This window comes from Nansenia antarctica (genome assembly GCF_963989245.1).
Source record: "Nansenia antarctica genome assembly, chromosome: 8".
NCBI classification, from domain to species: domain Eukaryota; kingdom Metazoa; phylum Chordata; class Actinopteri; order Argentiniformes; family Microstomatidae; genus Nansenia; species Nansenia antarctica.
Window position 1 is genome coordinate 23,380,821 of NC_137678.1, and position 26,923 is coordinate 23,407,743.

A 26,923-nucleotide genomic window follows, 5' to 3' on the forward strand; every position below is an offset into this window, starting at 1 on the left:
TAGAGGCCTTGCACGCGACTAAGCGGAAAACTGTAGGGACTTGTAGTGCTTGATTGGAAGTGCCGTTTGGAAAAAGACATCTTCTCACAAGTACAGGCACACAACAAGTACAACATGTTGCATTTTCATGCCATTAGGCAACTTGCTTCCTAGGGTTGCAGGTCCATTTGGACTTACTTTCAATGGCCACTGTGTGTGTGTTTGAGAAAAGGGTGCTTGTCACTTTAAGACAGCAGGTAGAAACTCCGTGATATCTCCGGGGTGCGAATTTGCGAAACCTAGGATGGTAGGGGAAGGCAGGGCAATACCAATAGCCAATGAGGGGGCTCTTCACGAGTGCTTCGCCAACCAATCAGGTAGCGGTATTGCCCTGCCTTCCCCTACCATCCTAGGTTTCGCAAATTCGCGTCCGGCGAAGGAGGTGTGGAGGTAAGGTGAGTTGAGGGAAAAGCAGTTGTGAAAACCTTTGGTAGGCTGCGCACCTCCAGTTCACTGTGCGTTGAATGTGTTAACGTGTTTAACATGGATCTGAAGTCTGAAAACGTGTTTAAAATGGATCTGAAGATTGAAAACGTGGATGGATCTGAAGTCTGAGCTACTGAAGTCTATCTGGTATGCATTCACTTCATTGGAAACGGAGGAATGCGGCAAAGTCTCGAAGTCCCAGCTGAAGTCCCAGCTGAAGGTAGACTGCTTTACATATATATATATATGTATATATATATATATATATATATATATATATATATATATTATAACTGAAGGTAGACTGCTTTACACTTCTTCTCACCTGCTTACACCATGTGTAGCCTGTACTCCATATTATAACTGTCCTCACTTAACAGTTCAACTAACAACAAGTCTGATCACAAAGGAAATGGGTCAGAAAGGAGAGAGAGATTACTGTAAATGTTTCTGTTGGCACTTTGTTATGTTGTGGCAAACTGGTATTAACTGTTTTGAAAAGGTGAATACTGTTTCAAGGAATGTGCTCAAGCAATCGAGAAGTGCTGAGCTTATTATCAGAAAATAGCTATGTATTTCACCACATATGTTGTTCTATGACATGGATTCCTTCATCTTGCTTTTTAGCAGGAGAGAGCATCGTGTGTAATTAGATATGAATACACACACTCAACATACACACTCATGCAATGACCATAGAGGTGGTTCTTGTGGTAAACAACTTGCACACAGATAGCATGCAAACACAGTGGCTATGATAGCCTCCACACCAGGGGAGGCTGGTGGAGGTAGAAATCCAGCCTCCACTGATACACACACACAGAGAAATATGTGTGCTGAGCTGCTGAGTCACTGTCAGTCTCAAAGTCCATGTTGTTGCTTGTCCCATTTACATTGACATGTTAACCATTTAGCAGACACTTTTATCCAAAGCGACTTACAATTAGAGATTACAAAGACAGTCTCCCTTACCCAACCTGCACTGCAAAAAGTTAGCTCTCAAAAACAAGAGAAAAAGCAATAAAATGGGGGAAATATTACTTAAAATAAGCAAAACTATCTGCCAACAGAACAGGAACATTTCACATGCCAAGATGTTCTTAAAACAAACAAAAGCTATCTTAAAACTTGTGCAGTCAGACAAGAAACAAGCGTATATTGCCTTGATTTGAGATATTTAATCTTACTGAGATTTACTTTTTGCAGTGTGTTGACATCGCACGTTATCAGAGTAACTGTAAAACAGACATACTACTATACATACATATACAGTCATTCAACAATCATGCTCTCCCTCATTCAGTCTCCGTTTCCTCTGGCCTGTCGAGTTCAAACATGTCACACAGTGCTGCTGAGAATCCCAGGAAATAGCGGGCAGGTGTCCAGACATGCTCTCCCTGAAGACCAGTGTGTGTGTGTGTGTGTGTGTGTGTGTGTGTGTGTGTGTGTGTGTGTGTGTGTGTGTCTGTCTGTCTGTCTGGCTGGCTTTAGAGGAGTTGTTGCAGGGGAACATTGCTGCTCTGGACTTTGTTGACAATTCTGTTTCACATTCCATGAACACAAAGCCTGTCTGTCTGTCTGTCTGTATGTACACAAAGCTGCCATAAAGAAGATATGTGATGTTTGCTGTTAAAGTGAGGCTACAGGTTCTGCCAACAAAGTATAACCTCGCCCTCTGGTAATCCTGAGTCATGAGCAGGGGTGCACATAACTGGTGCGCCAGTGCGCATGCCTCGCCAAAATGCATGCTGCGCGGCAGATCAGCCGCATGAACAGGCTCTTGCGCACCAACAGCTGGAACCGCTGGGAGAGGAATTTACTTCCTCAAAATCCAACTGCTGATTGCTGCATCACTTCAAGCCCCACTAAGTAACTATTTCCCGTCCCCTCAGCCGAAGGCCCGACGAGTAATCCATCACAACAGTCGACCGGCGACGACCACGGCGACTCCCCTCACGAAAACATTCGGAAAGTATCGTAACTCGTACTTTCATTCCGCGTATCGCGTATCGCACGGTTATCACGCCGCCACGTGAAAATTCAGTCCCGAACGACTCGTCGCTAAAAGGAAAAACAACACCAAGGGACTTCACGTTTCTTTTCTCTGAAGCTTTCAAACGTTCAGACGTTTGTTTTACAGCTTCATTATCGCACCTCGACCCCTGACCCAGGGAATATGGTTGGGAATTCTATTAGAAAAAGAAAAAAAAGACTTTGTTGCACAATCAAAATAATGAGCTATTTAAAGTGATAGCCTACAACATCCTCTACCATGGTTGAAATTGAGGACAGTGATGATGATGATTAAGCTTGTAGCATAAACAAATGCTTAGGCTGTAACTTTTTGTTGAAAAGTTGATTTCAGTGTTTACAGAACAGAGCAGTGCTTAAATAGATGTCCGTTTATTTCAGTGTGTTTAAAGAACAGACATTCAGTTAGTGCTTAAAGAGATGTCAGTTGATTTCATTGTGTTTAAAGGAGTCTGACAGACTTTCATGCTTGAAGAGCAGTCATTTGATTTTGCATTTGATTCTTTTGTTTTGCACACAATCATTTGTTCGTTCATCTTTATTTATGAATAAATGTCGTTTTGCTAATATAAGTTATCCATGTATCACTTTTTTATCCATCCTGTGGGACGGGTCGTGACTCGCAAGCTCGGGGAGCACCAAGCAGCATCCCTAGGTGCTCCTCTGAGCACTGGCCCCAAAAAGTTATGTGCACCCCTGATTATGAGCCTTTTGGTGGTATAAACCTCAGTGTGCATCAAATGGAATCAGTGGCACCTAACACTAACATGCATTCATAGGCCTTTACATTACCAGGCACGACCACATTGTCTACTTGATTAATGGCTAGTGAAGTTAGACAGGCATCACCATCAACAGTTAAAATTCACAATAATTCCCGTGTTATGACAAGTTGGTTAATGATGTCAAGGTTTTTTCTAATGTGCCAAACACACCTAACAACATTGTTGTTGTTGTTGTTGTTGTTGTTGTTGTTGTGAAGGAGTGGTGACTATGGGGGTATTCCATCAATGTCGCTAAAGGAAAATCCAGGCTTATTTTTTATTCTCTCGCAAGACTGGAATAAGCCTGGATTTTCCTTTAGCGACCTCGATGGAATACCCCCCATGTAGAAAGAAGTAGGCTGCTTATTCCATATTTACATGGAGGAAGCCATTTCTACAAAACTGTTAAAATACCAGCCCCTACTTATTACTTATTAGCGGCATTGCCTTCAGGTGTCAGCTAATAATACCGATATTTGCCAGATATGAACATGTGAATTATCTGATGGTATGTGGCTTATTGCAGGCCTCCACAAGATACAACCAGGCTCAAACATGATCAGGCTCATAAACAAGCCTACTGTAGACAATTGACTACCATCACCAAGCACACCCCATGTATACGGACTACCTACATCTTAAACTCACAGACACTTGGTCTGATTCTGATTCTACTACTTGAACTATCTATTTTATTAGGCTAGTATTTGTACTGCTAATTGTATCATGTCTTATTTGTGAATTATGTCCTGTACTATTGTCACTTTTTAAATCTTGAATTATGCCTATTACCTTATTGTCTTGTGCTGCAATGTCAGGAACCAAAGCCTAATAATTGTACTCTCTTACACACTTGTGTAATGTGACACAACAATGAAACTTGAGCTAAAAGCCAAGCAGCTTGCTAGATATTGCTGTTATATGTTAACTGTTGTGGGAAGCTTAGTTGTGTGGAGAAGATGATGTATTTATGACGATCTGTATGACCTTTGTTATATTTAGGATTCTACTGATGGAATAATAATAATAACATAACTTTTATTTGTGTAGCACTTTTCCTGCAAACGTTGCAGCTGTACTGTGAACCCAAACAAAGTGTGCGTGTCAACTAAGGCTCACAATGCTGTTTACACTGTGTTGTTTGCTTTTCTCATTGACTTCCTTGGTTTTTAAGATCAGTTGGTACTGTAATCTAAGGTTCATTTCAGTATATCTCATGGACACCTGTACTATTGACAATAACAATTCAAAGTGTATTATATTGGCCAGGGTTAGGGTTAGGGTTAGTGTATTTGTGCATAGAATAATGTCGCCCCCCACCTCCCATCTTTGTTGATGATTATGTATCAATCCTAATCAGAGAAATCCAATAAAAAAACAATAATCAACCAAAAATAATTATGTTAAATGATATAATAATGATAATCACAGATAGTTACAACTACATATATGTCAAGCCATGAGAATACTACCTGTACTGCCTTTAGGTGTGATAGAACATGTGTTTGTGTGTCTGACGCAGGTGATAGAACATGTGTTTGTGTGTCTGACGCAGGTGCTCTCCTGTAACCTGTACACAGTGTTGAACATCCCTCACGACCCCACCACCTTGGAGGAACACTTCCAGGACGATGATGACGGCCCGGTGTCGACCCACGGCTACATGCCCTACCTCAACAAATACATCCTGGACAAGGTACATGCCCTACCTCAACAAATACATCCTGGACAAGGTACATGGGAGCTCCACCCCCCATCCCTAGAATTACAACCCTTCTTTTTCATCATACTTTTTTACATTTCAGTCCAAACCAGACGGGACCTGACAATACTAACCCTAACCCTGACCCTAACCAGACGGGACCTGGCAATACTAACCCTAACCCTGACCCTAACCAGACGGGACCTGACAATACTAACCCTAACCCTGACCCTAACCAGACGGGACCTGGCAATACTAACCCTAACCCTGACCCTAACCAGACGGGACCTGACAATACTAACCCTAACCCTGACCCTAACCAGACGGGACCTGACAGTTGATTTGGGCCCAGCGGTGCTCAGGTTTGCCGTGACAGAGATACGTCTTGTGTGGCTGTGCCTCTCTGTCACTGCTCTGGTCAGTGGTAGATGCTCTGGTCAGTGGTAGATGCTCTGGTCAGAGGTAGATGCTCTGGTCAGAGGTAGATGCTCTGGTCAGAGGTAGATGCTCTGGTCAGAGGTAGATGCTCTGGTCAGTGGTAGCAGCACCTGGGGGGTATTCCATCAACGTCACTAAAGGAAAATCCAGGCTTATTTTGATAAATCTCATGAGATTTAGGATTGTCCTGGATTGAGACCTGGATTGTCCTTATGATTAGACATTATTGGAATACCCCCCTGTTCAATTAAATTATTTTGTTGTTGTTTTTTCCCTTTATTGATGCAGGGAGTCTCTCTGAGACTAGTGTCTCTTTCAGGTGAGCCCTGCTTACAAAGGCACATGAGAAACAAAACAAGAAGCAAAACAAGAAAGAAAGGTCAAGCTAAATTAATAAATAAATACAAAGTATACAATTTAAGTCATACTATGAGCTATGTGAAACATATGGGTTCTTCTTTGACAGTTCATCTTAAACTACCTCAGAGACATAAGGGAGTACAGGTTTAGAGAATCAAGGATTTTGTTCTAATATTGTGGTGCAAAAAAACTAAAGGTCTTAAAGGTCTTCCCAACTCAGATTGTACAAAGAGAACATCTAGAGTTATCCATTCTTGGGTGTGAGTCGTATAACGATAATTTGTATTTCTTAATTTCACGAGTGATGTAAGACACATCACAGCTTTTGTCGTAGCCTTTTGTGAATAAATAGGATGTCATAATAAATAGGAGGTCATAATAAATAGGAGGTAATAATAATAATAAATGGTGAATTCAATATGCACACAATTACCCTCAAATAAAAGCTGACAATCTATACTTATTATACTATACCTCATAATAATAGTTTGATTTCAAATCCAAACTTTTGAAGTACAGAGTCAAAAGAATTATAAATGCTTCACTGTCCCAGTAATTATGCAGCGCACTCTATCCATTAACAACTTTTTTTTATTTGTATAAATATGTTACATTTATCTTAACACATAAATAATCAAGATTGATTACAACTTCAACAACATGATTATTATGTAAGAAAATAACCTAGCATAGCTACTATCATTTTGGTATTATTTTCTAGAAAACAAAACTGTAAGGAATTTCAATGGAATTGACCCCATGACCCCTCAATGACAACCAATGACTGAGATGATGTTGTATACTCAGGTGAAAGGGGGGACGTTCGACAAGGAGAAGTTTGACGACCTTTGCTGGATGATGTCGATGAAGAAGAACTACCGAGGCGGGTCGGAGCTGTGCCCCCAGAGAGACAGCTTCAGGTTGTTCTGTCTGTTCAACCTGCTGTCGGAGGACAGATACCCGCTGGTCATGATCCCAGAGGAGGTGAGAGAGGGAGGGCGGGGAGATGGAGGGATGAGGGAGGAAAGGGGAGAGAGGGAGGGCGGGGAGATGGAGGGATGAGGGAGGAAAGGGGAGAGAGGGAGGGCGGGGAGATGGAGGGATGAGAGGAAAGGGGAGAGAGGTAGTGAGGGGAATAAAAAGATAGAGGTAAGGGAAGTGTATTCTGGGTAGAGATTAATTCCTGGACACAAAGGCTCCATGTTAACATTCCATTACGTTAATGCCTTCCAGTAACTAATTAATCTGATCTGCAGTGTAAACCAATGATGAGTTGATAACATCACAATTATAACTCAACCTAAATACATGGCTATGTGCTCCTTTTTAAAGCTGCTTGTTTGTAACTTGTTCTAACCTTTAATGGGCATTTTGAATGTATATCTCATGTTAGTTGTACAAGTAGTTACCGTATGATAGTTGTGTTGAACCAACTGGAGAAAATACAATATTTTTTATGGCAGTCATGGGAGGGATTAGAAAACTGAGATCAACACTTTCCTGGCAGATATTAATGAGCATCAGGTTGCTGGTGATGCTCGTTTCATCTGCTATGGTCCATCAATACAATCTCATATAAACTACAGTTTTCACTGGACTGAGCCTTTAACATAATAGCATTGTTAGAATGTCTAAATCACATGTAGTAACACACCTGGAAGCGTTGTCATGACGACCATACTTTTATTTGATAGCCAAAGATGTACCGCATGCTTTGCATTGTTTCCACGCCACCGCGATGTCCTCTGTTTACACAGGGTTGTCAAGCAGAAAGGCTGTGCGACGAGGATGGGATTGCAGAGCACAATGGATTAGCAGTCCATCGCCTTAACCACTCGGCCATCTCGTCATGCACTCATGTTGAAGAGGTAGCGCTTCCGGTCGGATCCTTAAAGCCCTTGACCATGGCATTTTGCATGAGTGACCTGATGCAAGATCTGTTGAAGAATTGAGCCAAAGCACTTCCATTTGGTGGTCCCAGCTGGTGAAACGTTTAGTCAAAGGGCTCGTCCGGGATTTGAAGTCGGGACCTCTCGCACCCTAAGCGAGAATCATACTCCTAGACCAACGAGCCGTCTGAATAAACTATGCCCCTCCCCCGCAACTGAGCCTTAGGTTGGGAGAAGTGTCCACCCTGAAAGGCATAAAGAAGGGACTCTTTCAGATCCTCTTTTGTTTGGTGTATCCTGTCCGGCTTGGCATGATGTGCTGCCTATGTTGAGTTCAAACTGAGGCTCTGTAGCTCAATGGATAGGGCATTGGACTTCTAGGCTTCTCTGTAGTAGGAATTCAAAGGTTGTGGGTTCGAGTCCCACCAGAGTCGTTTGGTTTTGTTTTCTTCTCAATACAGATGATCTGCTGCAGCATTTTTTTGCCTTGTCGGCACCATCTCCTAGTCTTCTTTCCTGTCGCTGGCATTGTTCTAACGTTTTTTTGGAACTGAGTGATCTTTTTAGCCCGTCTCTGTGGCGCAATTGGTTAGCGCGTTCGGCTGTTAACCGGAAGGCTGATGGTTCGATCCCACCCAGGGACTTGCAGGGATTGTGATAGACTCTCCCAACTGTCAAATACTCTCTTGTTTGGCTTACATTAAATCCAGCCCGAGGCTCTGTTGCGCATTGTAGCTCTAGGCTTCTACCTTTTAGGAATTCAAAGGTTGTGGGTTTGAGTCCCACCAGAGTTGTTTGGTTATGTTTTCTTCTCAATACAGATGACCTCCTGCAGGTTTTTTTAGCCTGTGGCTTCCATATTGAAAAAGTTTCCGCGCTCAAAGAAGTTGTTCGATGATGTCCCATTTGAATGTGCTCTACGAAAGATGTACCGCATGCTTTGCATTGTTTCTCCACCACCACGATGTCCTCTGTTTACACAGGGTTGTCAAGCAGAAAGGCTATGCGACGAGGATGGGATTGCAGAGCACAATGGATTAGCAGTCCATCGCCTTAACCACTCGGCCACCTCGTCATGCACTCATGTTGAAGAGGTAGCGCTTCCGGTCGGATCCTTAAAGCCCTTGACCATGGAATTTTGCATGAGTGACCTGATGCAAGATCTGTTGAAGAATTGAGCCAAAGCACTTCCATTTGGTGGTCCCAGCTGGTGAAACGTTTAGTCAAAGGGCTCGTCCGGGATTTGAACCCGGGACCTCTCGCACCCAAAGCGAGAATCATACCCCTAGACCAACGAGCCGTCTGAATAATCTATGCCCCTCCCCCGCAACTGAGCCTTAGGTTGGGAGAAGTGTCCACCCTGAAAGGCATAAAGAAGGGACTCTTTCAGATCCTCTTTTGTTTGGTGTATCCTGTCCGGCTTGGCATGATGTGCTGCCTATGTTGAGTTCAAACTGAGGCTCTGTAGCACATTGGACTTCTAGGCTTCTCTGTAGTAGGCATTCAAAGGTTGTGGGTTCGAGTCCCACCAGAGACGTTTGGTTTTGTTTTCTTCTCAATACAGATGATCTGCTGCAGCATTTATTTGCCTTGTCTGCACCATCTCCTAGTCCTCTTTCCTGTCGCTGGCATTGTTTTAACGTTTTTTTGGAACTGAGTGATCTTATTAGCCCGTCTCTGTGGTGCAATTGGTTAGCGCGTTCGGCTGTTACCCGGAAGGCTGGTGGTTCGATCCCACCCAGGGACTTGCAGATTTTGATAGACTCTCCCAACTGTCAAATACTCTCTTGTTTGGCTTACATTAAATCCAGCGCGAGGCTCTGTTGCGCATTGTAGCTCTAGGCTTCTACCTTTTAGGAATTCAAAGGTTGTGGGTTTGAGTCCCACCAGAGTTGTTTGGTTATGTTTTCTTCTCAATACAGATGACCTCCTTCAGGGTTTTTTAGCCTGTGGCTTCCATATTGAAAAAGTTTCCGCGCTCAAAGAAGTTGTTCGATGATGTCCCATTTGAATGTGCTCTACGAAAGATGTACCGCATGCTTTGCATTGTTTCTCCACCACCGCGATGTCCTCTGTTTACACAGGGTTGTCAAGCAGAAAGGCTGTGCGACGAGGATGGGAATGCAGAGCACAATGGATTAGCAGTCCATCGCCTTAACCACTCGGCCATCTCGTCATGCACTCATGTTGAAGAGGTAGCGCTTCCGGTCAGATCCTTAAAGCCCTTGACCATGGCATTTTGCATGAGTGACCTGATGCAAGATCTGTTGAAGAATTGAGCCAAAGCACTTCCATTTGGTGGTCCCAGCTGGTGAAACGTTTAGTCAAAGGGCTCGTCCGGGATTTGAACCCGGGACCTCTCGCACCCTAAGCGAGAATCATACCCCTAGACCAACGAGCCGTCTGAATAAACTATGCCCCTCCCCCGCAACTGAGCCTTAGGTTGGGAGAAGTGTCCACCCTGAAAGGCATAAAGAAGGGACTCTTTCAGATCCTCTTTTGTTTGGTGTATCCTGTCCGGCTTGGCACGATGTGCTGCCTATGTTGAGTTCAAACTGAGGCTCTGTAGCGCATTGGACTTCTAGGCTTCTCTGTAGTAGGCATTCAAAGGTTGTGGGTTCGAGTCCCACCAGAGTCGTTTGGTTTTGTTTTCTTCTCAATACAGATGATCTGCTGCAGCATTTTTTTTGCCTTGTCGGCACCATCTCCTAGTCTTCTTTCCTGTCGCTGGCATTGTTTTAAAGTTTTTTTTGGAACTGAGTGATCTTTTTAGCCCCTCTCTGTGGTGCAATTGGTTAGCGCGTTCGGCTGTTAACCGGAAGGCTGGTGGTTCGATCCCACCCAGGGACTTGCAGATTTTGATAGACTCTCCCAACTGTCAAATACTCTCTTGTTTGGCTTACATTAAATCCAGCCCGAGGCTCTGTTGCGCATTGTAGCTCTAGGCTTCTACCTTTTAGGAATTCAAAGGTTGTGGGTTTGAGTCCCACCAGAGTTGAATGAATGAATGGTCTTTATTGTCATTGATATAGTACAGGTACCATACAACGAAATTTGGGAGGGGGGGCTCCCCTGGTGCTAGGAAAAAAACTAAAAACAAGAAGGGAAAAGAGCTGGTTTACATAAATAAAGGCTATGTACACTATCCACTATACTATACTATACAAATAAAACACTGTGCTGTACTCTATGCTATGCTATACCTATTCTAACATTTCCTATCTCTGAACCTTATGTACCCGAGGGTTGTCATATTGCACATAGTGTTATTGCACATTCATTTAAAGTGTCGCAGTTTGCAGGTTTGAAATGTTCACAGTTGTGTTTCGGTATTGCACTTGATTTCAATCTAGTAGCTGCCATCAAATTGTCTAGATTGTCCAGGGCCTAGAACCTAGGTCTTTGCTGTGTTCAGGGCCTGAATGGCCCTGGGGTAGAAGCTGAGCTTCAGTCTGTTTGTCCTTGCGAACATGGTCCTGAACCGCCTGTCCGAGGGCAGCCGAGCAAAGTGTTCGTACCCAGGGTGGGATGGGTCTCTGGAGATCTTGGAGGCCTTCCTGAGGCAGCGTGTGTTGTACAGCTCTTCCAGAGAGGGGAGGGGGGCGCCGGTGATCTTCTGGGCCGATCTCACGACTCTCTGTAGCGCATTCCTCTCTGCGGCTGTGCAGCTGGAGAACCACACGCAGATGCAGTAGGTGAGGATGCTCTCCACTGCGCAGCGGTAGAAGGTCACAAGCATCTCCTGTCCGATGTGGTCTTTCCTGAGGACTCTCAGGAAGTAGAGCCGCTGTTGTGCCTTCTTGGGAGGGATTAGAAAACTGAGATCAACACGTTCCTGGCAGATATTAATGAGCATCAGGTTGCTGGTGATGCTCGTTTCATCTGCTGTGGTCCATCAATACAATCTCATATAAACTACAGTTTTCACTGGACTGAGCCTTTAACATAATAGCATTGTTAGAATGTCTAAATCACATGTAGTAACACACCTGGAAGCGTTGTCATGACTACCATACTTTTATTTGATAGCCAACATCTCCAAATGACGCCCTGAGGCTGCGATTAACATTTGAAAAGCATTTGTGCATGTGTGTACACCCTCTTCATGGTGTATTGAAACTGACCTTACAGTTTTGTATGGCCTAACCATTTCAACCGTAATGGCGACATTTAATATGGTATGGCAAATGTTGGTATTCTCTTACATCCTGAGAACCCCGAATGTCCATATCATTTTCATATATCACAACCTCGAAAGTAATTTTTTCCACCTCTGCTCGATTCTATTGGCTCTGACGCTTCAAATGAGGGGTCAATCATGACATTCTGACCAATAATTTCGGGAGAAATTTGACTGCGTAATCTGACCTGGTGTGAAAAAGAGGCGGGTGCGCCAGACAAGCGCGCAGCAGGGCCCTGCTTGATGCAAACAGAGTCTTAACAGTTGGATTTGGGTGCAATTTATACCTATAGTGATATATCAATTAAATATAATACATTTTACAGTCTTGACACATGAGAAAGTCTGATACACTGATGGTGACAAAATGTCTCCAAATGGCACAATTTGGTTGTCCGCCTAAACATACCTGTACTAAAACAGGTACAAAGTTGCATTGGCTCACATTACTAGCATCTAATTTGGCACAAGTACTCATCAGACCCTGGAGTACTGATTCCTAGATGATTTGGGCTTATTCAGTCAGGTTTCCAAGCTGATATTCACTCTAAAAGCTGTTTTTTTTTTAGGCGGAGAGTGAATTTGAGATTTTTCACAATGTTCTAGCTCTATTTACTCTGACACAGTAACAGTGTTAGCTTTCATATTTGATACCAAGATCATTATGAAGGCCCTTGTGATTGTGGAGATATTCTATATTCACTGTGGGCATGTAATTTCGAGCAGAAAACCTGAAAAATACGACCGATAAGAACACAACCAGTGCATTATTCTTTGCATAGTATTGATCTAATTCAACTGTTACACTAACGCTGATTTAAAAATAAATAAATAGAAAAATGTAAGGAGTGGGTCATAGAAGACAGGTTAACCAAACAGGTCAATGCTCTGCAATGATTGTTGCAGCAAGACTACTGCCCTTGGAGCATCTGGACTGTGCCTGTCCGTGTTCCTGTGATACAGCTTTCACATCTGAGGGCTGGTTTGAGCAAGGCACTGTGCTCTACAAATCACCTTCTTCTAGAAATAACCACTGATTAAATGATCAATATACAAATCTGCACAGTGACTTGCTGAGGCTGATCCTCTCACACGCCGACAGTAGCTTTGGAAACCTCTTGGCTAAACTGTTGGTATGTCCTTCTCCATGTCCTTCTCCATTGTTGTTAAACAATACAATCTATGCGTGAGCTCAGCAAAAATGTAATTATGGTACATTGTAAGGGTCAAACTGGGGAAGCCGTTACTGGCGATAAAAGTGGTTTTGTTTTGTATCCAGTTTGGTTAACACTATTCTTTGCATGGGGCAAGACCTCACTGCCTAATCAATTGGCTTGCATTTAAAACCAGCTTAAAGCCTGCTAGATCACAGTTCCTTATGACAAACCTAGCCGACTACTTCAAGATATACTATATTACATGACTATTTAATAATGGCTATGGATGTGCATCTATCGAACTTGATTTTCACCCGCTAGAGAAGCTGTGAATGTTTATTGTGACTTTGAGTAACTTCATGTTTTTCGTCACTGGGATCATCTTCTAACACTCGCAGTTGGAGTACCTTCTGAAGAAAATCTCCATGGCGATGAACCAGGAGTGGGACGGGAAGCCCCTGGAGGACCTTCTATCCCAGGAAGCCTCTGTGTGGGAGGAGGGCATGTCGGTGTGGGCGTTCCTGGAGCACATGGGCGCTGGGCGGCTGCTGAGGGTGGGCAGTGTGGAGGGCTTCAGTCTGGCCCTGGACCAGGTCTTTCTGGAGATGTACCACAACATCCTCAAGCGGGTGAGTGGAGAATGTTTACGTTTTTTCCCATTTAGCAGACACTTTTATCTAAAGCATCGTTTCTCAACGGGCGGTACCGCCCCCCAGGGGGCGTTCAGACAACATCGGGGGGCGCTGGAGCAAATATTTTTAAAAGGGGGGCGTTGAGGTGTTCTTGGGGGGCGGTCACGCATAAAGTATTTTTCTCATGAAAAACAGCTGTCAGCAGTGTTATTACAGGTACGTTCGTAAATGCACGAACGGTCAGTTCGCTCGGACAAACCGTCTTTTCAAAGGTAGTATGGGTAGATCGCATGGCATTGAACAAAACCCAAAAGGAGAAAAAAAAAAAAGTTTGCCTATCATCCATCCTCACTATGGCTTTTGCCACTTGATTGACGTACAGGTAAGCCAGTCTGCGATCTGATCTTTTCACCTAACACACGGTTCACCACGCATGCGCAGTCAACAGCGCCAACTACAAAATACTAAATACCGGCGAGACTAATTACCTAGTTAGCCTTCCAATTTCTACTATTTACTATGTAATACTAAAGAAAGGGTATACAAATGAGTGGGGAAGCTGGACCAAGTAAGAAACCAATAACGTACAACTTCCATCCAGAATGGGAGGAGGACTTTTTTACACGATGTGCAGTGTTTCCTCCAGGATTTTTCCCATTAGTGGCGGAGCGGCTACCTTTCGATTTTTTTCCGCGTGCACGCGCATAAAACGCGCACTGGCGCTCAAAACAAAGACTAGAGGGTGGCAACAATTATAATTTCTTAAATAGCGGTTAAGTCATTAAAGCCGAGAAGGTGATTTTATATAGAAGGTGATCAAATACCAATATATCCTACAGCTGCAGCGGAACATGTGGAACGCGCATTACACACACACACACAGAAAGAAAGGTGCTTGCACGTTAGGTGCGAGAATGCTCGGTTAACCCATTAGCGGGAACATTATTTGTTTCACAAAATAGGCTGATTTAATTGACCATGAACATCAGAGACATACATTACGAATTTTCATTTAAAATACTCTATACTGAGCACATCCTAAACATCATTAGGGCACAGGGACTCTCCAACCTCATCAACAACATCAACAACAAAGATAGGAAAGCCAGGTTCTTTGAAATATACTATGCCACACCCATCCTCCGGACACTCAGGGTGACCGCATCAATAAATCACACTGTGCCCTACAGCTGGGACCCCCCTCCAGTCTACAAGATATGGAGGGACTTTGCCTTCAGGACAGGATTGTCCGCGGCTGGGCTGGCCTCATGGAAATACAAAGACATTATGACCTTCATAAGGTCGAAGGAAACCATTACTCACCCCAAGGCCAGCACAGCCGTGGACTCCAAACAGGTATGGAAAAACATTAATCATAAATGTACTAACAATAAACAAAAAGACATTGCCTGGATGGCTGCTCATGGTTGTCTCCCCACTAGGGAATTCTTGCATAGGCGGCACATCGCAACGACTGAGAAATGCCCCCACGGATGCACGGACACAGAACACATTAACCACCTGTTCTGTGAGTGCTCCGTGGCCAGGCGGGTCTGGGCCCTGTTTGTTCCCTCTGTCTCCCTAAACAGCCTGCTGACCCTGCCCCGCTTGACGGGCGAGAACATCCTGTATGGTCCTCCCGGGGGGTGCACAACCCCCCAACTACAACAACAGTGGAGGATCATCAGCGCCGTCAAGCAGGTACTCTGGGAGACGAGGAACATCAGGGTCTATCAGAAACAGAGCGTCCACCTGACAACCCTGAGGAGGAGAATCACCCTCTTCCTCAGGGACCATGCTATTGTTGACTTTAAAAATAACCCGGATCAAGCAAGAGCGGTGTGGGGGGTGGAGAGATGGAAAGACGTCATCCTCTAAACCCCCCCCCATGCCGCGCCGCATCGCCCAACCCCCCCCCACCCCGGGCCTACCTCACTACACCACCAGTTCCTGCACTATCACCTTCACCACCGTTCCAGCACAAGCCCTGGTCAGCAGTATCACCATCACAAGGACCAGGAGAGGAGCAGCGCACAACACCAACAGGGAAGTTTACTGCACCTTCCACCACCTACACATGTACACAGCACTGACCCACTTCCTACCCTCACCAGAATATCACCACACACAACCCACAGCCGAACCAGCCGTCTCTGCCAGCACCACCAGCACCAGGATGACCAACACCACTGGGTCACAGGGAAGTACTGATCACCCGCCTGACACCAAAATGCACACTACACAAACCATGCACACCTCCCTTCTCTCACTCCTGTATCTTTTCAGGCACATGTCATATCCAGCTCTGACACCTACCCAGGCTTCCAGACCCAGGAGCAGAGACCGGCGGGAACCACCACGTCACCCCAGCACCAACCCCAGGTTCCAACTCAGCGACCCCAAACCCCCTGTTCCGGGCCCCCCCCCCCCCCAACTCCAGGCCCCCAGCTACAGGCCCAGTCCCCTACCCGCCAACCCCCAACCCCCAGCCCGGAACAAGCTGAGAAGAGCCAGGGAGCTTTTTCCCTGGATAAGCTGTGTACAGGTTTTTCGCCTCTGCTTGCCTGCCATGCGCCGAGCTCTCTGGGCCTCTCCTCGGGGGCTTCCGGTCGGCCTGCGTGCTCGATCTGCTCCGCCGCTGGGGCGCCTGGTCCGGCTAGCCTCGTGAAGGGCTACAGGAGTCTGAGCCTGGTGGGCGGGGCCGGATGCGCCGGTGGTGGGGCGGGTCGGGTGAGTCGGGTGTGTGGGGTCCCTCGGGGGAGGGAGGTGGGGGAGCCACGGCTTTGCACTGGTGGGCAAACTGGATAGTAGTCGCTCTACAACTAGAGGGCTGCAGGGGAATTTTTTTCCCGGATGCACAGCGAACAGGTTTTTTACCCCTGCCTCCTACCGACACTGGAACCTGGACACTGAACACTGAACACTGAACATTACACTACACTGGACAATACACTGAACACTGAGCACTTTAGTTAGTTTAATGTTGGTTGTTGTTGAATGTAATGTCTTAAATGTCTGATTGTTTGATTAATTGATTGTATACACGGTGTTGCGTTTTTATAAAAACCAATAAAAAACACCTATAATGAGCACTGGTATAAGAACATGAACCAGAGAACAGCAGTAAATGCAATAACCCACAGTCGTCGCTGATGATGTTGCATTTTCGATTAGGATACGGGATTAAAGGCACCGGCGACGGGCTAAGAGAGAAATCCAAAGTCCCGCTAAATTCGAACCAGTGGTGTAGTCTAGGTGATATGCAGGACTACGCCGTATTACCCACTAGGAAAGGCCAAGGATTTCCATATACCCACTTAAAAATGTGTGAGGATACATAACGGCGTTTTGTGACAGAACTTTCACTTTCATTCATAAAATTCACCCCGTCTGTGTTACGAAGCACTTGACTTTGGACCATTGGGACTAGCGTCATATACCATTAACTATAAATATGAAATATGTCAAAATGCAGCACTATCATGCACAGATCAGCCGTATAACATGTAATTTATATAGATATATATATAACGTTAGACAGGGAGCGCAGTTCCGAAATGAACGATATGAAAAAAATCACAGTATACCCACTAGAAAAAACTAGACTACACCACTGATTCGGACCAATCACAAAACTGTTTTGAAAGCGCGTCGCCTTGCGCCGCGCGCCTGTTGAGAGATTCAGTCTCGATTGCAGTGCGAACACAAACGACGAGGTTAATTGCAACATTGTAACATATTGTAACTACGCCCTAAATCGTAACGAAATGTTGGTCTGGAAGCGGCCTAAATCTAGCTTCAATCTGCTTTTTTTCTGTTCTCCGGTCATAATAACTTGCTGCCTTTCTGCGCAGCCTGAATCAAAGTGGACTGTCTGAATAGTGGCGGAGGAAATTCTTTCGTGGCGGCCCGCCACCAATAAATGCATATAGAGGAAACACTGATGTGATATTGGAAGTGCGTCTGTCTGATCTGCAGATCTACGATGGCTGTTTGGAAGAAGGGAAATGTGGCAAAAGAGCGAAAACGTACGGCTGCAACGATAGCTTCTTATCGCGTCAGTCACGTTCTTGTTAAACACAAGAAGAAAACAAAGAAAAATTGTGAAAAAAGCGTTTCTCGAGGCTGCAGATTGCCTTTTCGATGACAGATCCACAGTGGCTGATGACACCTTGCAAGCCTGCCTACACCTTACAACCAGCTCCTACAGCCCTGACTACTAGAAACTAGCTGCCTCCTCCCAGTGCCAGGTCTCCCACTAAGGTAGAGAAATGCATGTATTTCCTCCTTTCAAACTAGGGAATTACCTGTTTTGTATCTGGTTTACTTTTCTGTTTGTTGGATCAGTAGTTGGCTATGGTACTGCAGACTGGCTGTCAGTGTGTGAGTGAGAGAAAGTGACTGTGTGTGTGTGTGTGTGTGTAAGAGAGAGAGAGAGAGAGAGAGGGGGGGAGAGAGAGTTTGTGCTATGGCTCCCTATGCAGACTGGCAAGTGTGTGTGTGTGTGTGTATGTGTGTGTGTGTGTGTGTGTGTGTGTGTGTGTGTGTGTGTGTGTGAGTGAGAATAGCAAAGAGGGAGAGAGAAAGTGTATTGTACTATGCAGGCTGGGAACTGTGTGTGTGTGTGTGTGTGTGTGTGTGTGTGTGTGTGTGTTTGTAGTACGTGCGTGTACGTTTGCGATGTTTAAACTAGACTGGTAGATCTTGGCAGACTGGCTACTTGAAAAGTAGATCTTGGTTCAAAAAAGTGTGGGCACCCCTGCCTTATACCATACCACCATACCAGAACATCACAGCAGGAACAACCTATCTCAAAAAAGCGATCATATTGTAACCAGTCCGGAAAGCTCTCTGTCGCTTACCAATAATCGAACCTAGAGAAATCAGCTACGAATGTCCCCTCCCCTCGCAGGTTCATTACAGTATATTACATAAATGTATTACTGTTAAGTGTTGTTGTGGATGTTATCCCTAGTGCCATTCTGAGGTTAGCATTGCGATGTGTTCGTCTTAACGTTTACAAACTAAAATATACCATCGCTTTTTTGTGATATGTTGCTCCTCTGATGTCCTGGAAACGAACACATAAGCACTCCGAACAGCTGTCAGCGTCTTTTGTTGCTATAGGAAACCACTACTCTGTCTGCTTGCGATTGATCAGCTGTCAGCAGTGTTATTACGGGTACGTTCGTAAATGCACGAACGGTCAGTTCGCTCGGGCAAAACCGTGTTTTCAGTCAGAGCACCCATCTCTGAGCGCTCCCAGAGCGCAGAGCTCTGAACTTTGGAACTTTGTTATGTTTTGATATGAGAAATTCGAACTAAGTGGTCAGTTTATGAAAATAATACCATAGAATACTAAATAAAGTATTTAAATAATAGCCCCCTAGCGTTTGCCGCCATATTGTGACCCCCCCCCCCCCCCAAAGTCCAATCAAAAATGAATAAATATTAGCATCATAAAACAGCAATTTGGCGAAATGCAACACCAGCACACTTAAAAAACAAACAATGTTAGTTGTAATATACAGTTTTGTAGCCTACTGTTTGTTCTGCACCGGTCATGTGTGAAATTGCTGCTGTGTTATTGTTGTTCTGTGATATAACACAGAATATTAGTCAACATTAATATTCAGGGAAGAAAATAAGCCTACTTTTTTTGATGGGGGGCGGTAAGAGACCTGGATAATGGACAGGGGGGCGCTGGCCCAAAAAAGGTTGAGAACCACTGATCTAAAGCAACTTCCAATTATGTTACATGTGTCTCCCTGGAGTAACTTAGGGCTAAGTGCCTTACTCAAGTACACACTAGTGGTGGTGTTCCCAGGTCTTACTCAAGGGCACACCAGTGGTGGTGTTCCCAGGTCTTACTCAAGGACACACTAGTGGTGGTGTTCCCAGGTCTTACTCAAGGACACACTAGTGGTGGTGTTCCCAGGTCTTACTCAAGGACACACTAGTGGTGGTGTTCCCAGGTCTTACTCATGGACACACTAGTGGTGGTGTTCCTAGGTCTTACTCAAGAACACACTAGTGGTGGTGTTCCCAGGTCTTACTCAAGAACACACTAGTGGTGGTGTTCCCAGGTCTTACTCAAGGACACACCAGTGGTGGTGTTCCCAGGTCTTACTCAAGGACACACCAGTGGTGGTGTTCCCAGGTCTTACTCAAGGACACACCAGTGGTGGTGTGGGTTAGCTGTTTAACCCTTCATATCTTTATCTGGATCATTATCCAGGTGGGTGTGGCTTGAACCAGTGCAAAGTGCATTGCGACAACAACATCTTCAGTAATATAATAATTAAGGCCTAATGATAAAACTGTTGCTTATCTAACAATTGTCTTTGTAACATAAAGCCATACAACTGTTTATTTTTGATCTAATAGTAAGTAAGTAAGTAAAGCTTTATTTATATAGCGCCTTTCGTACATGAAATGCAACTCAAAGCGCTAATACAGCAATAGTCTACAGGTAAAACACTTCTGAAACAGGCTTTCATTTTTTTAAAGGTATGGGCCTATATTCAATTATTAATTGGGACTAAATACAATTAGGACTAAAATAAATGCAGACTGTAAATTGATTGAGTGATGGAATCAATCAAATGATTGAGAATCCAGATCAACAGTATTGCGTACTGGAAGTTACTTGATGGTGCAATATTCTGTTTAATGTTATAATCCAAATACTAATTAAAGAGCAGAGAAACAAATAGAATCCAATGGTTATGACTCTCTCCCTCTCATTGCTGTCTCTCATTCTCTATCCCTCTCTCTCTGTTTGTCCTCTTTCTGTATGTCTATCTGTCTCTCTGGTTCAGGGTTACATGTGGAAGAAGGGCCATGTACGCAGGAACTGGACAGAGCGTTGGTTTGTCCTGAGGCCGTCCTCTATGACCTACTACAGCAGTGAAGACCTCCGGGACAGGAAGGGAGAGATTCAACTGGACAAGAGTTGTGTGGTGGAGGTGAGATAGAGTAGTGTGTGTGTGTGTGTGTGTGTGTGTGTGTGTGTGTGTGTGTGTGTGGATAGAGTCTGCGGAGATGCAGTAGTCTCCTAAAATATGTTGATTTGGGTATTTTGGTGCTATATGGATAACATTATTTGTATTATTAATTTAACATTTGTACACATTATAAAACATTTTTCACATGGTAATTTCAGTCCTTTATGGTATATTTGGTATTATTCCTGGTGTCCATGCCACCTCTCTCCATATACCGCTCTCTCTTGGTTTCCTTGTACCATCACAAACCATTCTCTCAAATGTTTAGTTGAGTGTTGTGTTACATTGAAGGAGAACACCAATAATGTCTGTCAGGCACTGTCAGTCATTTATACAGATGGATAATAATAACTTTATTCATACAGATGGATCTGTCAGCACTGTCAGTCATTTATACAGATGGATCTTTTCAAACATCCTTCCCAGCTCTTGTCACCACGTTGTGGTAGTTTAACACATCTTCATAACTCTGTCTGCTACAGCGTTGAGGTAGCCCACTGTTACAAAGGCAGTTTGAACCTTTTAAACCCTAACCCTAGACCTACTGTACAGTTGGGACCAGTTGAGACCAGTTGAGACCAGTTGAGACCAGTTGAGACCAGTTGAGACCTACTGTACAGTTGGGACCAGTTGAGACCAGTTGAGACCTCCTGTACAGTTGAGACCAGTTGAGACCAGTTGAGACCTCCTGTACAGTTGAGACCAGTTGAGACCGACTATACAGTTGGGACCAGTTGAGACCAGTTGAGACCAGTTGAGACCAGTTGAGACCTCCTGTACAGTTGAGACCAGTTGGGACCAGTTGAGACCAGTTGAGACCTCCTGTACAGTTGGGACCATTTCTATTGGAACAGACAACTCAAAGAAGTGTAGGCTAGCTGAGGCAACAGACACGTTTTGGTGTGTACATCATTACATACTACACACTTTTAAGGCTGTAGAAGAAGTCATGATACATTTCTGAATAATTATTGTTACAATGTAATATCTTCACAAATTATGCAGTTTTACAAATACTTAGAGAGTTGTAGAGAGTTTTGGGCGAGAGAGAGGTACTCACTGGAGATGTGAGCCGAGGCTTGGTTGCACACCTGCCTCCCTCCCCTGCAGCAGAGAGCACCTGGAGTGTGGCAGAACGGTCAACTTGTTGAGTATGGACGCTCATTTTTGAAAAATGTGGAATTTTAGCTTGTAGAAATAAGTCACAGGTCTAGTCTTGGGGTTGTAGCCAACATTGCTGCCTATCAACCAAACATTCTAATCTCAAACATTCTGCTGAAGTTGCTAGGATTGATTGTGACATCAACATATTCAAAAGTAATTGCATCTTTATAATTCTTAGTTTCTATGGCAATGAGTCAAATGTGTATATTTTCAAATCATATTTCAGCAACCAAACATTCTAAATTCAGAGATTCTAAATGATTGTGATGGCATGTGTGTGTATGTGTGTATGTGTGTATTATTGTTTTAGGTTAACTTCTTGTTCTTGGGTCAATTTATGTGGCTGTTATTTCAAACTGAAATAATATGAACTGATGTTGTTGTTGTTCATCTCAAGACAGTGTGCCTGGGCTGTGTTCATAAACTAGTAACATATTTACCCCGGGGTTGTAAGCGTGAGGAGTTTTTTTAACGGGGGGATATTTCTGGACGCCTACATTTTGTAGACGCCCTTGTTGCCATGGAGAAGGCCATGAAGCGGGACAAGATTGCGGTGAACGACCGCCAGCTGGCCTGCGCTCGCATCACGTCGGAGGAAGGCCAGGACTACCTGAAGGGCATGGCCGCCGCCGGCAACTACGCCTGGGTCAACCGCTCCTCCATGACCTTCCTCACCAGACAGGTACAGCAGACGATGGGGGGGCCGTGGTCGACGGAGGGTCGATTCTGGGATGTGACGTCCACGGGGGAAAGGGGCGGGCAGCGCTACCAGAAAACGGAGCCGATCAGGAAACAATAATAATAATAATACTACATTAGACTTATATAGCACTTTTCTAGACACTCAAAGACGCTTTACAAACTGAAAAGATCGAGTAGTAATAATAAAAAGAAACAACAAATTTAATAAAATAATTTATAGGGGCCTAATTAAGGTAGTGCTGGGGACACATGGGAAGGGGAGGGGGAGAGGGTTAACTGGTGAAGGTGAGCTGGAAGAGGTGAGTTTTGAGGGCCTAAATTTAAATTTTGGCAGGGTGTTGGCCTGAGAGGAGAAATGAGAGGAGCCACCCGGTGTCGTTGTTCACGTATTAATATCAGAGTCAGAATCGCTTTTACATCTCACTGTACATCTCACTGTACACAGGTAAAATTATTTGGCTTTGGTTCCTCAACATTGGCATTGCAGCATTCAGATACAAAATCACTATAATAATAATAATAAGTAAAATAAGTAATCCTACAGTAATAAAGTGAATAGAGTAATGAAGTGAATATCTCTGGTAGAAGTTGCTGGGACTTCCTGGCCTGACGTCATATCCCAGAGTCTACCTTTAATGACCCAAAAATGTAAAAAGCTAGAATACCAAGATGCACCCGTTAGCACTCAAAGGTCAAAAGCAGACATTTTAGACGCAGACGAAAAAAGCCAATGTCTATCCGCGCGAGTTGAAACGTGTCAGAAGTGTACAGCACACACTACCTATGTACTCAGAGGTCTGAGGTGGTCATCGCCGTGGGTGTGTCGGTGTAACATCTCCTTGGTGCGGTTGTTGGTCCTCCCGCCCCCCTCAGGCCTTCGCCAAGGTGTTCACCACCACGCCCGACGACCTGGACATGCACGTCATCTACGACGTGTCCCACAACATCGCCAAGGTGGAGGAGCACATGGTGGACGGCCGGCAGAAGACCCTCTTGGTGCACCGCAAGGGCTCCACCCGGGCCTTCCCCCCGCACCATCCCCTCATCGCCGTCGACTACCAGGTACCGGCAACTACTACAGTCACCTGACACCTCTAGAGAATAGTCTAGAATAGTCACTAGGTAGGCCAGGTGTTCTAGTGCTGTGGAATAGTCTAGAATGGTCGCTAGGTAAGGATGTTCTAGTGCTGTGGAATAGTCTAGAACGGTCGCTAGGTAAGGATGTTCTAGAACATCCTGGGATGCTGCAGAGCTTGGTTAAGTCATTGCTTAATTTGTGAGCAACATTTGAAAAACAATGTTTACGTTATACTCGCCAAAACCGTATCAACTAAACCTCAGTCTCTGTTTCTATCTTCCGCCAGCTCACAGGGCAGCCTGTGTTGATCGGGGGGACTATGGGCACCTGCAGCTATGTGTTGACAGGCACAGAACAGGGCATGACTGAGACCTTTGGCACCACCTGCCATGGCGCGGTAAGCATCACCCAAGGCCTCTACGCCTCTCTCTCTCTCTCTCTCTCTCTCTCTATCTGTTCTTTCCGACGAATCAATCAGTTATTCACCGCATCACCCTTTGATCGGCCGATGTTGAACATGTTGCTTGCTAGAGTTCCCAATAGCCACTGTCAATCGTTTTCAACCTAACAAAACGTTTTTTCACCATTTACTTCTGACCTATTTACCCATCACAAGAACTAAAAGGTTGTGTGTACGAGTGGTTCAACTCACCGTTGTGCTTTCAGGGTCGTGCCCTGTCACGGGCCAAAGCCCGCAGGAACTTTGACTTCCAGGACGTGTTGGACAAGCTGGCAGACAAGGGCATCGCCATCCGGGTGGCCTCGCCCAAACTAGTCATGGAGGAGGTAGGCAGGAGAAACCAGACAGTTATTTAAGCAATATCACACGAGAGGGAGTGCTGTTATACTGAATATCAGCACGGCTGTGATTCGGCCGCGGGCCGAGCACCGAAGACAATCACAGCCGTGCTGATATTCAGTATAACAGCACGACCTCAAGTGTGATATTGCTTTTATACAACAGTTCTACAGCACCATTTATTAGTTAACAGTAATAAGCGACAACAGATTATGATTTGTTTGTTTATTTAATCATTTATTTTGGCTCCGCCAACAAAAAATAGTTCTGCAACTGAACTTCAACTGGACTGTTGAAGTAACCTGAACACAAACATGTAGTCTAATTAATGGTCATTTAGTAGAACACCTGTGTGGTGGAGTGATACATATAGTTAAAAGTCCCAGTGCTGTTATACTGTATATCGGCACTCATTGAATGCCTCTTGTCCAATCAAATTACTTAGTCGGAACTAACTGTTGTATAATATAGTATATCTTTAATTGTATGTACATTACATTCTTTCTTTTTTTTTCTTTTTATTTCTCACACTTGCTTTGTCAATGTTAACATACGTTTCCCATTCCAATAAAGCCCTTTGAATTGTAAATAGTAATTGTAAACATGTTTTATTGTAGTACTAGATACTAACCTGAAAGAACTGAATTGGCCTTTAGAGTCTTAAATAAAGATTTACCTCTGGAATAACCCTTTTAGAATCATAGCAGTCTTGTATTCCAGTACTACCAGACTCTATTTTGTGATGAATAGGGACTAATGGTGTTTTCTGTGTTTCCAGGCACCTCAGTCGTACAAAGATGTGACAGATGTCGTCAACACTTGCCATGACGCTGGAATTAGCAAGAAGGCCATCAAACTACGACCCATCGCCGTCATCAAGGGCTAAGGCGCTCGGCTCCGTTAATGACACTGTTAGCACTTCACCCAGGAAGCGCATGAGCAAATCATGAAGGAAGTGAACTGTCGGCACGAGGAACGACAGGGGGAACTGTCTGCCAGCGGAGCCTGCACAGACTGACCTCATAAGCAGCTTTTAGCTTATGACGTATGATTTCGACACAATTGACAGTTGGTACATTGATCAATCAAATTAGATGGGGGAAAGAGAAAGTCCGTAATATTTTAATTGATCTTCCTAAGACGTTTGAGTGGCGTAGGTTTTTGTTTGTTTTCCTCCTTTATGCCGATAGCAGTGGAATGGGACTTTTGGGGTTAAGCTACAAAACAGGTAATAAAAGAAAGAGCACCTATGATTCATTGCATCAAATGATAAGTTGTTGCTTTTTGTTATATTTCTTAAATAATGTTATTTTTAACTGTCCGTGTACCACTTTTCATTACACTTGACAGCTTTGCAGAATCATATTGTTAGCCTCGTAGCATAATTGCCTAGGTCATGCTTCACTTGTGGTCAGCCGAGCCATCTTTGTATGTAGTGTCAAAAATGCCTGTCAAAGAGATGACTTGAGCAGATAGTGATTTTGGAATGTAACAAGCATTCTGATAGGCTGACGGCATTGGCAATAACGCACAGTGAATCAGCAGTGTTAGGAGAGTAGAGTTAGGCAGATCTCAATTTGGCCAAAATATGACAGGCAATTATGCTATGAGCAGGCCCGGGGTGGCTAATCGGGAGGATCTGGAGTTTTCCCGGTGGGCCGGTCTGGTTTTGGGCCGGTCTGGGCCGGTTTTCAGTCATGGTAGTACTTGCAAGCCGATACCGTTCTGGGCGGCTGGGCCGGTACCATTCTGGGCCGATACCATATAAATAGGGTGACCAGATGTCCCCTTTTGCGTGGCCACGGGGCCAGTGTCCATCTAAGCGCCGCAACAAAGCGCCGCAACCAATGTTCGCTGACATGTTCAGTTGCAGCAGAACGTCCAGATTCTATGGAACGTCTTCAGCCTATCAGGAAACAGCATTCATGTTCCCATGGCAACGGCCCCACGTGGATATAGGGAGCTGGCTGCTTGTGCGAACCACCCGCTGACTCAAAGGGCTCGTAAAGTGAAACTTATTGTGTCAACAATATCTAGTATCAAGTACCCACTCGATATAACAAACAACAGTTTAACGATCACTAAATACTTATAATTTGTGGATTGGATTCACTGTTCTCGTTTGCCGTAGGCTACTGGTAAGTGACCACTTTACTTGTAAACATACTTTTGTTTTAGGATGTGTTCAAAATCAAGGACTGTGTGTTCATCTATTTATGTGTTTTTAGCATGTTCATGTTCTCAGCATGTTGTGCGATGTTATAAAAACGTAGTTAGACGTTCGTAGCGATGTACCACTGTTAGCCGCTAGCTGTTAATAGCGTTTGTTGCTGCAGCAGAGTGATTTTTCTCCCAGTCTCTGTCTGAGGTGCACCAACATTCAAATACTTGTGTCGTCCTAAAAAAAAATCCGATTTCAAAAACATTTGAAAGCTAACAATATGTAGTTTCAGGCTTTGTAAAACACTGAAAAATGACTTGGGCAATTGGTTTATCCTTAACCAGCTGTTATCACTGTCATTGTCTGAATGAGTGCAGAGTTGTGTTTTATGTTT

The 26,923-nt window shown here is 44.4% G+C and overlaps 2 protein-coding genes across 2 annotated transcripts; both read left to right on the forward strand.

Moving 5' to 3' along the window:
• Nucleotides 1–577: 577 nt before the first annotated feature.
• Nucleotides 578–21,113, forward strand: LOC308164038 (differentially expressed in FDCP 6 homolog; the record flags this gene model as incomplete). Its single annotated transcript, XM_080538202.1, has 7 exons — nt 578–685; nt 4,783–4,956; nt 6,568–6,744; nt 13,385–13,615; nt 14,809–14,919; nt 20,440–20,586; nt 21,108–21,113. 7 exons carry the CDS (start codon nt 578–580, stop codon nt 21,111–21,113), a joined length of 954 nt encoding a protein of 317 aa, XP_080394328.1.
• A 2,418-nt stretch (nt 21,114–23,531) lies between these two features.
• LOC308163324 (RNA-splicing ligase RtcB homolog) lies at nt 23,532–25,629 on the forward strand. Its single transcript, XM_080537521.1, has 4 exons — nt 23,532–23,553; nt 23,856–23,966; nt 24,236–24,355; nt 25,147–25,629. Exons 2-4 carry the CDS (start codon nt 23,889–23,891, stop codon nt 25,252–25,254), a joined length of 306 nt encoding a protein of 101 aa, XP_080393647.1. The 5' UTR covers nt 23,532–23,553; nt 23,856–23,888; the 3' UTR covers nt 25,255–25,629.
• The last annotated feature ends 1,294 nt before the right edge of the window (nt 25,630–26,923 follow it).

Coding starts and splice junctions, on each gene's coding strand:
- LOC308163324 (XM_080537521.1), top strand. CDS start 23,889: ATGGGCACCTGCAGCTATGTGTTGACAGGCACAGAACAGGGCATGACT. Junction 23,967..24,235: donor GCACCACCTGCCATGGCGCG/GTAAGCATCACC, acceptor TTGTGCTTTCAG/GGTCGTGCCCTGTCACGGGC. Junction 24,356..25,146: donor CCAAACTAGTCATGGAGGAG/GTAGGCAGGAGA, acceptor CTGTGTTTCCAG/GCACCTCAGTCGTACAAAGA.